The 12,814-nt window shown below is 46.1% G+C and overlaps 1 protein-coding gene across 1 annotated transcript in view; it reads right to left on the bottom strand.

Annotated features, from left to right (window-relative positions):
- Positions 1-12,814, bottom strand: part of BFSP2 (beaded filament structural protein 2) — a 142,147-nt gene that overhangs the window by 102,069 nt on the left and 27,264 nt on the right. Inside the window, exons 2-4 of the mRNA XM_012804907.1 lie at positions 8,679-8,761; positions 7,043-7,199; positions 5,897-6,058 (exon numbers count right to left, since the gene is read on the bottom strand). Coding sequence (XP_012660361.1) covers positions 5,897-6,058; positions 7,043-7,199; positions 8,679-8,761 — 402 coding nt within the window. The remainder of the gene's footprint in view (positions 1-5,896; positions 6,059-7,042; positions 7,200-8,678; positions 8,762-12,814) is intronic.

Genomic DNA, 12,814 nt, shown 5'->3' with positions numbered 1-12,814 from the left:
ACCCAGCCAGGTGAGCATATTTTTGATTGCATAATTATGGTTCCAAATCAGTTAATTCTGAGTTGATCACAAGGGGAGTGTCCAGGTGGGATCTGGACACTTAACCAGAAAGGCTTAAAAGGGGCATGCTCTTCTGCAGGCCTCGGAGGAGCAGACAGCTGAGCTGTGAACTGTCTGTGGAGAGGGCTGGCCTCTAGGAGTTGAGGGCCTCAGTTCTACAACTGCAAAGAATTGAATCCTGCGGCAAACTGGAATCACCTCCAAAGATGAGAATGCAGCCCTGATGGATACCCTGATTGCAGCAGAGTGAGACCCTGAGCAGAGGACCTGGTAAGCCGTGCCTGCACTCCTGAGCCCGGGAAACCATGAGACATGAACACATGTTGCTTTAAGACCACTGAGTTGATGTTCAGTCATGGTCTGCATAAGGATGTTGTGGACAACAATGAACTGCACATAGGATGTTGGTCCCATAAGATTACATGGAGCTGAAAGTTTCCTGCCACCTAGGAATTCATGGCCGTTTTAAAGGCATAGTGTAATGAATGCCTTGTGTGTTTGGGACTGCTGGTGGACACAAATGTACCTCACTGCCCAGTGTATACAACTCTAGTGTACACAATATGTACAGTACTGGACACCTGACAATGAATGACTATGTTACTGGTTTATATATTTACTATACTATGTATTTTTTATCATTATTTTAGAGTGTATTCCTTCTACATCTTAAGAAAAAGTTAACTATAAAACAGCTTTGACCTGGTGTGGTGGCTCACGCCTATAATCCCAGCACTCTGGCAGGCTAAAGTGGGTAGATTGCCTGAGCTCACAGGTTCAAGACCAGCCTGAGCTAGAGGGAGACCCCGTCTTTAAAAATAGCTGGGCGTTGTGGCAGATGTCTGTAGTCCCAGCTACTCAGGAGGCTGAGACAAGAGCATAGCTTGAGCCTGAGAGCTTGAGGTTGCTGTGAGGCCTCAGCAGCTACCAGGGCAACAAAGTAAGACTCTGTCTTAAAAAAGCAACAAACAAACAAACAAACCGAAAAACAGCCTTAGGCAGGTCTTTCAGGAGGTATTGCAGAGGAAGGCATTGTTACTATGGTAACAATGGGAGAGGCCAGCTCCCTGTGTGTCACTGCCCCTGCAGACCTTTCAGTGGGACAAGGTGAGCTGGAAGATGGTGATACTGATGATCCTGACCCTGTAGGCTGCAGGGCTAATGTTGTGTGTGTTTTTTTATAAATTAAAAGAAGCTTATTTTATAGAATAGGGATGTAAAGAAAGAAAATGTTTTTCTGTAGCAGTACAATATGTTTGTGTTTTAAGCTAAGTGTTACTACAAAAAGTAAAAAGGTTGGGCTTGGCGCCTGTAGCTGTGGTTAGGGCACTGGCCAGATGCACTGGGGCTGGGGGTTCAAATCCAGCCAGGGTCTGCTAAACAAAAATGACAACAATAACAAAAAAAATCGCTGGGCATTCTGTTGGGCGCCTGTAGTCCCACCTACTCTGGAGGCTAAGGCAAGAAAATCGCTTAAGACCAAGAGTTTGAGGTTGCTGTGAGCTGTGACATCATGGCACTCTACCAAGGGCTACATAGTGAGACTCTGCCTCAAAAAAAAAGGAAAAAATTTGAATCTGGGGCACCCTGTGCCCCACCCCCCGCACCTTGTCTGATGCATCTCTTCCATTCAACTGCTCCCAAGTTGTATCCATTATAATAAACTAATGAAAATAAGTGAAGTGTTTCCCTGACTTTTATGAGCTGTTCTAGAAATTATTATTGGAATCCTCAATTTATAGCCACTTGGTCAGAAGTAGGGGAGGGCTAGACTTGTAGTTGTCACCTGAAGTGGGAGCAGTGTTATGGGACTGAGCCCTTAACCTGTGGGATCTGTGCTAACTCCAATTGGCAGTGTCAGAATTGCATTGAAATGTAGGACATCCAGCTGGTGTCTGGAGAATTGCTCGGTGTGGAAAGACCTACACATTTGGCATCAGAAGCGTTATATGAAAGTATGGGGGAAAAGAGGGGTTTTGTGTGTGTGTGTGTGTGTGTGCGCGCGCCCACGCGCGCGTATTTTAAGAGACTGGTCTTGCTATGCTGCCCAGGTCGCAAGGCAGTGGTTATTCCCAGGTACAGTGACAGGGCACTGCAGGTGAAACTCCTGGACTCAAATGACCCATCTGCCTCCGCATCCTAAGTGGCAGGAACTGGCGGCATGCTCCACTGTGCCCAGCTTTAAAAAATTTTTTAAAATTTCACATGGCTACCAGGTGCTCTGGAGAATAGCATGGCATGTTGTCTGAGCTTCCCGAAACATCCCTAAATACCCCAAGCTGGGTAACCACAACCAATAGAAAGAAAGAGTCAGACTTTAGATACTACAGAAATTCTCTGGACCTGTCTGATGCCCCAATTACTGAATCATGCAACGTCAGATGCTCCCAAAACTGGACCACTGAGGTTTCTGATATCCATACTACCATGGCTGGAGAGAATGTGGTTACTGCACTGACCCTGGTTAGAACCTCTTTATAAGCTTTTAAAGAGTAAAAATAAATTAAATAGAGCTGCAGGTGAGTTGCAGCAGATGCGATGGCATCACCTTTATCCCGCAGGCTTTCATACTTTACATTTCTGCCGCTTCTCACTGCCAGTTCTGCAAAGTTTCTCAGAAGTCTTCCAAAGGTCACTCTGCTGGCAGATAGCAGAAGACTGACAGGAGGTGGAATTACTGCCCCAGCCCCCTTGCCTCTCCTCTCTCCTGAATTCTTAAACCATTTCTCAAGATTCCCTTGTGTGTAGGCCCTAGTCTCCCACAGTGGTCCTGGTGTGATGATCTTTGTGGGTTCCTTTCTCTGCTTCTCCTCTACTAGTAATTTTCCGCGCCCTCCTCCACTCCTCAAATTTCACATGAACTACTTTCACTCCAGTATTTGTCTCAGGATCTGCTTCTGGGGGAACCTAAACTAAGACAAAAGTTAATCACCTTAATTAATATTCAGCCTCCCTGGTCTGAAAGGTGATTAAATGCATGTTTGCATCTCTTTACAAAAGCTTTGGAAAGCAGTGTGCACTAAGCCATTTCAGTTTATGCTTTGCTGCCAAGAAACCAACAAGAGATGCTCAGGATGGGCAAATGTCAGCCCCCGAGGGCACAACTGCAACTGACAAAACTATTTATTGAGGAATCCTGGCTGTCAGCTCTGATCTCTGCTGATGATCAGAGGAATTCACTCATTCTGCAAATATTTTCTGAGCACTGCCTCTCTGCAAGAGGCCCCAGCAGCAGCGGCCAAACTAAAACAAATACTGTCTGTTTTCTCCGAGATGTAGCTTTCAGATTACTCTATTAAAAAAACACTAATGAATCTGTTCAGAATTAATGTTTGAGTTACTGTTGGGCTGGTGGGAATTCTCAAAGAGGTAAAGGGTGAATAATAATGGTCAGTTTTTTCAAACTATGCAGGATTTATTTCTGCATGATTATAATGGCCCATCCTTTCTCAAATAAATAATTCCTACAGTGTGGTATGCAACCCAGGAGTGGTGGGGCAGAAGTGAGTTTGCAAGCTGCTGGCCTCTGGGATGTAGCTTTGAGAACAGAGCCAGGGAAGGAATCGTGCAGCCCAGTGCAGAGGAAAGGCCCCCAGAGCCAGGACAGCCGAACTATGGAGACACCAACCAGCCACGTGACCTTGGGAAGTCACCTGCACTCTCTGGGTCTCAGTTTCTTCAACTCTAAAATGAACAAATGGGACCAGCTGGCCTCTGGGGTCCTTAACCATAAACATTCACGAGTCTCTTAGGAAAGAGGCAATGGACCCAGATCAAGTGCATGGTCTGGCTTCACTTTACCTCTGTGTTGTTCCACCTCTCAACAGAGTGGGCAGGGCTCAGGGGCTTCATCTGGTTGATTTATCAGTTATTAGTTGAGTTACTAGATGCTCTATTACCGCGCCAAAAAATGTTTGCTGTGACCTGGGTCAAAGATTTGATCGCTAGAAAGAAGCTATTGAAAGGCGGGAGGGGTAAAGATACAGGGGCGTGGGGAATGTTTTCCAGGCTGGAGAACAGGTGGAGGATCCAACAGTGGTGAAGCCTCTGTTAGGGAGGTTCCTGCTGCTATCTGTGGCTCACACTGAGGGAGCATGGTGGGAGGAAGGCCAGAAAGGCCACTCCTATTTTCCTTTTCATAGCTTTGTAAACTCTCAGGGTTCTCTAACTGGCTGCATGTTAGAACTAGCCCCAGCTTTAAAAAAATCACAACATCCCTCCTCTCCTTCTTATATAATTGATCTGAGACGGGGCCTGTGCAGAGCAGTTTTGAAAGTGCTCTGAAATAATTCTGCGGCACGGCCAGGATTGGGAGCCACTGAATGGGGAATAGGAGCTCAGAAGCAGCCTGTTGCCTTTTCTTGAATATTCTACCTTATTTTTCTCACTGCTTCACATTTTCCTTTCTCTTCCCTTTTCATTTTCTGTCTTAAAATTCTAGTCATAAAGGAGTGGGAGATGGAGAAGAGAAAAATAGACTCTATCCATTCCATTTTCTGGCTAATCTCTTTATTATTTATGGAGTTGAATAAAGCTGGCTTTTCCTCCATGAATATCATTCAGGCTATTTCAGAAAAGCGTGAGAAATACTTCAAAACAAAGTAGAAAGCAGTATCAGATTGATTAATCACTCAAAGGCAACAACTAACACTGTTAACATCTTAGTCTTTTCTTTCTAATTTTTTCTTGATGCCTAGTTTCTTTGATTACTTCAACCTGCTGTATATTCCCAGGTTGGCAAATGGCAGCCTGCAGGCCAAATCCAGCTCACCTCCTATTTTTGTGAATAAAGTTTTATTGGAACACAGTTGTGCTTATTTGTTACCTGCTGTCGAGGGCCACTTTCACACTACAGTGGCACAGTTGAGACCATTAGGTCCACAAGGCCTAAAGTGTTTATTATCTGGTCTTTTACAGAACAAATGTGTTGGCTTCTAGTAGACACCATTCTTTACTCTCTTTTTCTCCTTAGTTTACCCTACGTCATGGGCATTTCCCCACGTTATTATAAATGCTTCATAAACATCATTTCTAATAGCTGCCTGATGTTCTGTCGCAGACGGCCTAGTTAGGTTGTGGTGTAGTCTTCCTCCCCTTATTAAATCTTGGTGTGTTTTTGCCCCTACTTTTGTTTACCCTCGTAAGTTTGGGTGAGCATATTGGGACAGAAACTATTTGTATTTTCAATTTCTTTTTCTTCTTCTTCTTTTTTTCTTTTTTTGAGACCAAGTCACCCAGGCTAGGTGCAGAGGCATTAGCCTAGCTCACAGCAACCCAAACTCCTGGGATCAAGCAATCCTCCTGTCTCAGCCTCCCAAGTGGCTGGGACTACAGGTATCCACCACAACATCCAGCTAATTTTTCTATTTTTAGTGAGACAGAGTCTTGCTCTTGCTCAGGCTAATCTCAAACTCCTGAGCTCAAGGGATCCTCTTGCCTCAGCCTCCCAGAGTGTTAGGATTACAGGTGTGAACCACCACACCCAGCCCATTTTCAGTTATTTTTGTAGGGCTGTGTCTAGATTATTCAACTGGAAGGTAGAAGTGCTTTAATATTCTCCATTCATATGACCAAATCTTTTAGACAGATGCTGTGTGCTAGTTTGTGCTCTTCAATAACCCAGTAGAGAACCTACTTCTCCATATACTTTTGGCACTGATATACCATTTCAAACATTTTCTGCTTTTAGAGAGGCTTTTGTTTGCCTTTCTCCATTCAATGACACCAGGCTTGTTACTGAACAGCTGCAGTTCATCTTCCACGTCTTGACTACTTCTCACCTCTGCCGGGCCCCTCCCCGCAGGCCGAGTGGAGGCTGCTTGCCCTGCCCTCTCACCTTGGCTTGCAGCAAGGCTCCTGCCTCCATCCGGTTCTTCTCCACATCTTTCTCCCACTGAATTCTGATGGTCTCGAGGATGTCATCCAGACCAGTGCTGATGGGAACATCCATTTGTTCCAGCTCAGACCCTGCCAGCTGTTTGTACAGCACCTTCACATCCTGAAAACGACAATATACATCTTAAATGAGTAACACAGAATTGCGGCCAGCAGAATCGGCTCTCCGGGCAGTGTTTTTGCTTCTCATATTGCACCTGCCTAACATGGGCCTTCACAGGGACTGGCAAAGTCCCTGATGCTCTATGCCCTAGCATAGGGACCATATTCTCTTTTCCTGGGGATACATTTTTTTAGGGCTCCACAAGCCCAAGCCCAGAGCAAAAATAAAAGTAAACAAATAAAAACAAAAAGTAAGCAATAACAGCAAAATGTGTTTAGGCATAAAGTCAGACTAGGCTAAGAGAGATTTAAAGAGAACTTCAGAGACTCTAAAGGGTTATTCTTGGAGAGTAGTCTTAAATGACTGAGCTCAGAAAAGCAAGAAAGAAGTGGACTCGTGGTTGCTGGGTAGCTTACGCTGGATACAAGGAAGAACTTCCCAAGGTGGCATTGTTCAGTGGGTTGTGACTTTTTTTTAACAAGCAGCAACTTAGATCACATATCAGACAGTGATGTGTAGGGGGTGGTTTAGGACTGAACTGATAACTGCTGGGGTCTCCTTCAGTCCTGCCACTCCATGATCTGATCTAATTTCATTAAGGAGTTGTGTAAATCACAGCTTGGCTCTACCCTAAGAGTTAGTTAGTTTGTACAATACAGTGTTGAAATAAATCTCCAACATATAGAGAATGCTTTGAGGAGGGTGTGCTGCCTCCAATCCCCTCCTTCCATCACCTGCTGGTGTTTGGACCTGCTGCCTTCCCCCATTCCTCCCAGTCTGGTCCCTGAAGCTATTTGAGGTTGAGACTGCTGGGGTAACCTGGCCCACAGCAAGGATTTGAAGGCATCTTCCAGGCATGTTTCCAGCAGCCCTGACCGTGCAGTGCCAAGAGGCTGAGAGAAGCCACTGTCACCACGTTCTGATGCACAGACAGGAGAACGCCTAGGGCCTGTGGCCACCCCAGCAGCCCTCTCCTCCACCCACCTCTTCATAGTTCCTTGACAGAGAGCCGAGCTCTTCTTTCAGACTTTCTATTTGACTCTCCAGATCCATTTTGGTCAAGTTAGCTTCATCAATGACTTTATACAGGGAGTTAATTTCCTCTTCTGCTGCCTTCCGAAATGGCTGCTCATTTTCATATCTGCAGATAAAGGAACTTAATCAGCATAACGAAAAAAATCAGATTATAAATGTTACTAACAGTCCAATTATGTGATGGTTTGACAATGAATAGTGGAAGTCGCTATTCCAGTAGCTTGGAGGGCAGGCACTGTAAATGCTATTGTCACATTTGACTTATTAAAATGACAGCAATTGCCACCAATTTCTGATAACCTGGCTTCCTTGGGTGCCAGCCTCCTGGAGCATTTCAAGCATAGAGCTCTAGGGAAATCTCCAGGAGTGCAGATCCAGGTACGGGGACCCAGCCTTACTGAGAACCTGCCAAGTACCAGGCTAGGAATCCCAAAATGAGGAATATGGTTTCTATCTCCAAAGAGCCAGCGTGAAATTCCAGGACAGTGTGTAAACCCAAATGCCTTCAGGGGCTGAGGGACCATGAAACACGGTTCTCAAGCCTGGCTCCACTTTTAAGTCACCTAGTAAGGTTGAAAACTGCTGCAGCCCAGGCCCCACCCCTGGGGACTCTGAATCAATTAGTCTGTAGGGTTGAGCACTGGCATGTTTAAGTGTCCTGGTAATTCTAAAATGCAGGACTGAGAACCATGGCTCTAAAGTAGTTGTTCTCAAAATAGAGTCCCAGGACCAGCAGATCAGAATCCCTAGGAACTTGTTAGAAATACAGAGGGTGTCCAAAAATGTCTATACATTTTAAGAAAGAAAAAAAAAAACTGTATTAAAATTGTAATACGTGTTCTCAAGTCACATTTGACTTCAGCAGTTACAAGAGATACGCAGGGCAGGGCACAGTAACTCGGGCCTGTAATCCTAGCCCTCTGGGAGGCCAAGGTGGCTAGAATGCTTGAGCTTAGGAGTTTGAGACCAGCCTGAGCACAAGCCAGACCCCCATGTCTACTAAAAATAGAAAAAGTAGTTGGGCATTGTGGTGGGTGACTGTAGTCCCGGACTCTTGGGAGGCTAAGGCAGGAGGATCTCTTGAACCCAGCAGTTTGAGGTTGCTGTGAAATAGGCTGACATCATGGCTCTCTGGCCTGGGGCAACAGAGTGAAACTATCTCAAAAAAAAAAAAAAAAAAAAAGAAGAAGAAGAAAAAGAAGAGATAAAAGATATAATATACAAGATAACAAATGTTTGATGTAATTTTTTGGCACCCTCTGTATAAATTTTGGGCCCCATTCCAGACCTATTGAGTCAGAAGCTCTGAGGGTGGGGCACAGCAGTCTGGTTTCGTTAAGGCCCCAGGGTGATTCTGACTGCACACTAGTTTGAGAATCCCTCCTCTAACTGAAGTTGACAAGGGGCAAAATTTTTGAGCCCTGGGGGCCTACTCTGTGTTTACAAGGAGAGGTTTGAGCCAGATGATCATGGCTTTGGATTCTCCCATGAAGTTGGGGGTGGATGATGCCGATTCCAGGCCTTATCTGTGTTGCCCAGGAGTCTCCCGTGTGCAGGGACTGTCCCATCTGCTGTAGAGTGTTACCTCTCTTTAAAGTCATCCGCACCCGCCTGGATAGTCTCCGTCTGCAGCATGAGCCGGGCATTTTCCAAGACTGCCTCACCCACCTAGAGCCGTCACATACATCAAAGGAGACAAGGTCACTGGGAATGTCACGGTCACTTACCATTATGACTTGTGTTGGGCACAGAGGCCCTGGGAACTCAGAGAACCTATCTCACAGCAAGTATCTGTGGTTTTGTTTTTCTTTTTTGAGATGAGGTCTCACTATGTTGTCCAGGCTGATCTCAAACTTCTGGCCTCAAGTAATCTTCTCACCCCAGCCTCCTGAGTAGCTGGGATTACAGGTGAAAGCCACCACACTTGGCCTCAGTAACAAATATTTTTAGAATTAAATTGTCTATTTCCAAAAAGATGGTGGTGGTGCTGGGGAGATTAAGAATAAGCCATGAAATCTGGATATCGTGTAAGGCAGTGGTTCTCAACCTTCCTAATGATGTGACCCTTTAATACAGTTCCTATGGGTCATGACCTGTCACAGGTTTGGAACCGCTGGTCTAAGGGTTCTTAGAGTTGGATTTTTGGAACCAAAAGATTATTCACAGGCAGACTGTTCACAGCCTCTGACACAGTGACAACCTTTCCACTCTCCAGGGAAGTGTTCTGACTCCTCCTGTGACGTTTTACTGGCTTTACTTAGCAGCTCTTAACATTTTCCGGTCATAGTTGCCTTTGAAAAGCTGATGAAATATCTAGATAAGTGTCGTCCAACAGAACGTCCTGTGATGACGGCAATGATCCATTATGTATCTGCATGGCCCTACATGGTGGCCACACGTGGCTCGATGTGGCAAGGGTGACTGAGAAGCAGAAACTTTAATTTTATTTACATGTACTTTAAATTTAAATAGCCACATGGAGCTAGTGGCTACTGCAGTGGACAGTGCGGCTCTGGAATTTTCTTTACCCTTAAAACCCACAGACGAGCATAAACCTGGTACAGTTAGTTCTGGGGTTTCATGGAGCTGTAAAGAGTGGTGTTTTTACTTGGTGCCCAAACCCCTTAGCATCCCCGGTAGGTGGAGGCTGGGTGGGGGGTGCTCTCTTCACCCTGAGAACCTCCTTTATGTGTACATGGTAGGGTGGTGGCTGTGATGGGGAAACCCAGGGAACACCAGGGGTGGAGCTGAATCCCAGCTGCCAGCTGCAGAGAAGGAAGCCACTGCTGTTCCCTGCTGCAGTGTGGCTGTCTTATTTTCTTTCACGTCAATGAATTTGCCACTAGCAAAGCTGATCTTTTCCCTAGTCTGGCCCTGGGGCATACTGGGGCTCAGCCTGCTCTGGTCTCTGACCGCTATGCCTGTAACTCATCCCCAGACAAGAACAAAGGAACTGATAAAAGCTTAAAACAGAGATGGGCATCCATCTTTTAAAGTACCAGTCCCATAAATATAAAATTATTAAAAAAAAAAAACCAGTCCCTCCCCCAAATTAAGGCTTGTAGAGAAACCACGTTTACACCAGACACACACAGAGTTGTCCCTTGGTATCTGTGGGGGACTGGTTTCAAGATCCCCTTGCAGATACCAAAATCCATAGATGCTCAAGTCTGTCATTTAAAATGACGTAGTATTGGGATATAACTTATGCACCTCCTGTATACGTTTTTCTTTCTTTCTTTTTTTTTTAGAGACAGGATTCATTTTGTCACCCTTGGTAGAGTGCCATGGTGTCACAGCTCACAGCAACCTCCAACTCTTGGACTTAAGTGATCCTCCTGCCTCAGCCTCCTAAGCAGCTGGGACCACAACGCCCCACCGTTTTTTTGGTTGCATTTGTCATTGTTGTTTAGCAGGCCGGGGCTGGGTTTCAACCCACCTGCCTTGGTGTACGTGGCCGGCACCCTACCTACTGAGCTAGGGACGCCACCCCCTTAAATCAGCTCTAGGTTACTAATAATACCTAATACAATGTAAAAGCTTATACATAGTTGTTATGTATGATATAATACAGACACAAACATCCATTTCTTTTTTAATATTTTTGATTTTTAGTTGGTTGAATCTGCATGCATGGAACCCCTAGATACTAAGTTTTAACAGGCTCTCCAGGGGCTCACGCTACGCACTTGACTTTGAGTTGTGGGGGTGTGAGTTGCTGCACACACACCTGCCTCCAGGCCTCCTCGGGCTCCCTCCCACTGCCCCCGGAGGCCTCTGTGCTCTTGCTCAGGTTGTCTGCACTGAGAGCACTGTTTTACTGCCTCCCAGCCCAGGCCTTGCTGCCTGAGAGGTCTTACTCCACTTTAACGCTCATCTCCAACACGGCTCCCTCCATGGAGCTTCTCTGTCCGTTCACTCATTTATTTTTGCCTTCATTTCTTCGGCACGTAATTACTATTTACTTCATGTTGGGCTCTGTCCTGGTTGTTGGGGAACTAACAGGTATTGTGGGAGATGAGGTTACAAAGGTAGGCCAAGACCATGGAAGGAAGGCCTTGGAGACAAGGGGAAGGAGGTGAGAGTTACGGGGAAGCTGCTGAAGGGTTCTGAGCAGCGTTACAGATATGGTCTGTGTATCACGTAGAGTCCTCTGACTACTGTGGGAAGGGAGGTCTGCGGAGGCAGGAGAGGATGCTGAGGGAACAGCCGAGACTCTCGCGGTGGTCCAAGGAGTCCATCTGATTAATGATGGTGGCTTTGACTAATGACATGGCTGTCGAGAAGCAGACTGGTCTAACCTGTGTCTGGGGTGCAGTAGTCCTGGAAGAGTGAGGGAAAAGACCTCAGGCTGACCCCGAGGTTTCTGGCTGAGCTGCTACTGCATGGCAGGGCCTTTGTGATTCTCTTCCTCCCTCTGTGGGTCATTCCTGCACGGGATCACACCGCACCCCCACGGCGCATCATCCCCGTTTCACCATGGTTAGCATGAAGGCTTTGTAGACAGTGACAGGGTTTTCTTATCCTTGAACCTAGCTCCTCTGCCCACCAGCATGGGCCCATCGCTTAGAGTAAGTAACCCTAGGATTTGGTTTCCTCACCCACAAAATGAAGATGACACAATACACATTCCTCCCAGGGTAGGGGTGAGAATTAAAGGAAGCAACGCATGCAAAGCCCACACAGAGTGAGGACACCAGGAACGGCTGCTGTTATTATTACTGTTATTTGTCTTTGTGCAAGGCACTTGTTCAATGAATGTCAAATGAATTTGATGGGTTTGTGCAGTCTGGCGCTGATGTTACTCCACAGTTTCTGAATGCCCAGGCAGTTGAATGAAGACTTCCATCTAATGGCTTGGTATGTATAGATATGTGTGTGTGTGTGTGTGTCTCTGTGTGTGTATGTGCACGTATTTTGCTTTCTGTTTTTCCTGTCTACAGTCACTTAAAAAGGCCTGGTCATCTGTACTATGATGAGGAGGACGCTATCCCTTTCTATTTCTGTCTTCATGGTGGATGCATTTATTAAACTGAACGAGCTGCTGCTGGTGGATGAGAGCTTTGACCATCACTGCGTTTTAAAAAAGGCAAAAACAAGCAGTATTAGAAAAAAGGTTATCATTTGGGCCCAGGGGTACAATTAATGCTTTGTTTGGAGTTAGAGATATTGGCATCCTAGCAGCTAGAGCTGCAGGCTGGGGGAGGCAGTGGGCAAGGCCAGGCTCCTGGGAAATTAAACTCAGCTGGTGCAGTGGCGAGACGCGAGATTCCCTTGGAAACCCTTCCCACATTTATTTGACTTTCAAGTTTAGGATGGATGCTCAGCATAACTGGCTTCTAGCAGTACGTGAACAGGGAATAATTATCTTTCCCTAGCACCCCAGTGACACTGCTCTTACTAAGGTGGCAGGACCACCCTCTGACCGAGCTCAGTGGATCTGTCACTGCGCTCATCAAGACCTGCCAGCTGCGTTTGTCCCGGGAGATGTACTTTTCTCTCTCAGCTTCCATGACACCCACTCTGTCCCGCACCTCCTCCTACCTCAGGGATCTTTCTCACCCAGTTTTCCTTCATTATGTCTATCTGACCTCTACATGTTTCTCAGAATTGGGTCTTGGGGCTTCTTTTAATCCTTAAGTAATCAGATCTATTCACATAACTAACTAACTTCCTTCCCTCCCTCCCTCCCTCCCTCCCTCCCTTCCTTCCTTCCTTCCT

This window comes from Otolemur garnettii, unplaced genomic scaffold (assembly GCF_000181295.1).
Source record: "Otolemur garnettii isolate 467f Iridium unplaced genomic scaffold, OtoGar3 scaffold00032, whole genome shotgun sequence".
Lineage (NCBI taxonomy): Eukaryota > Metazoa > Chordata > Mammalia > Primates > Galagidae > Otolemur > Otolemur garnettii.
This window is presented reverse-complemented; position numbering and strand designations above follow the sequence as displayed.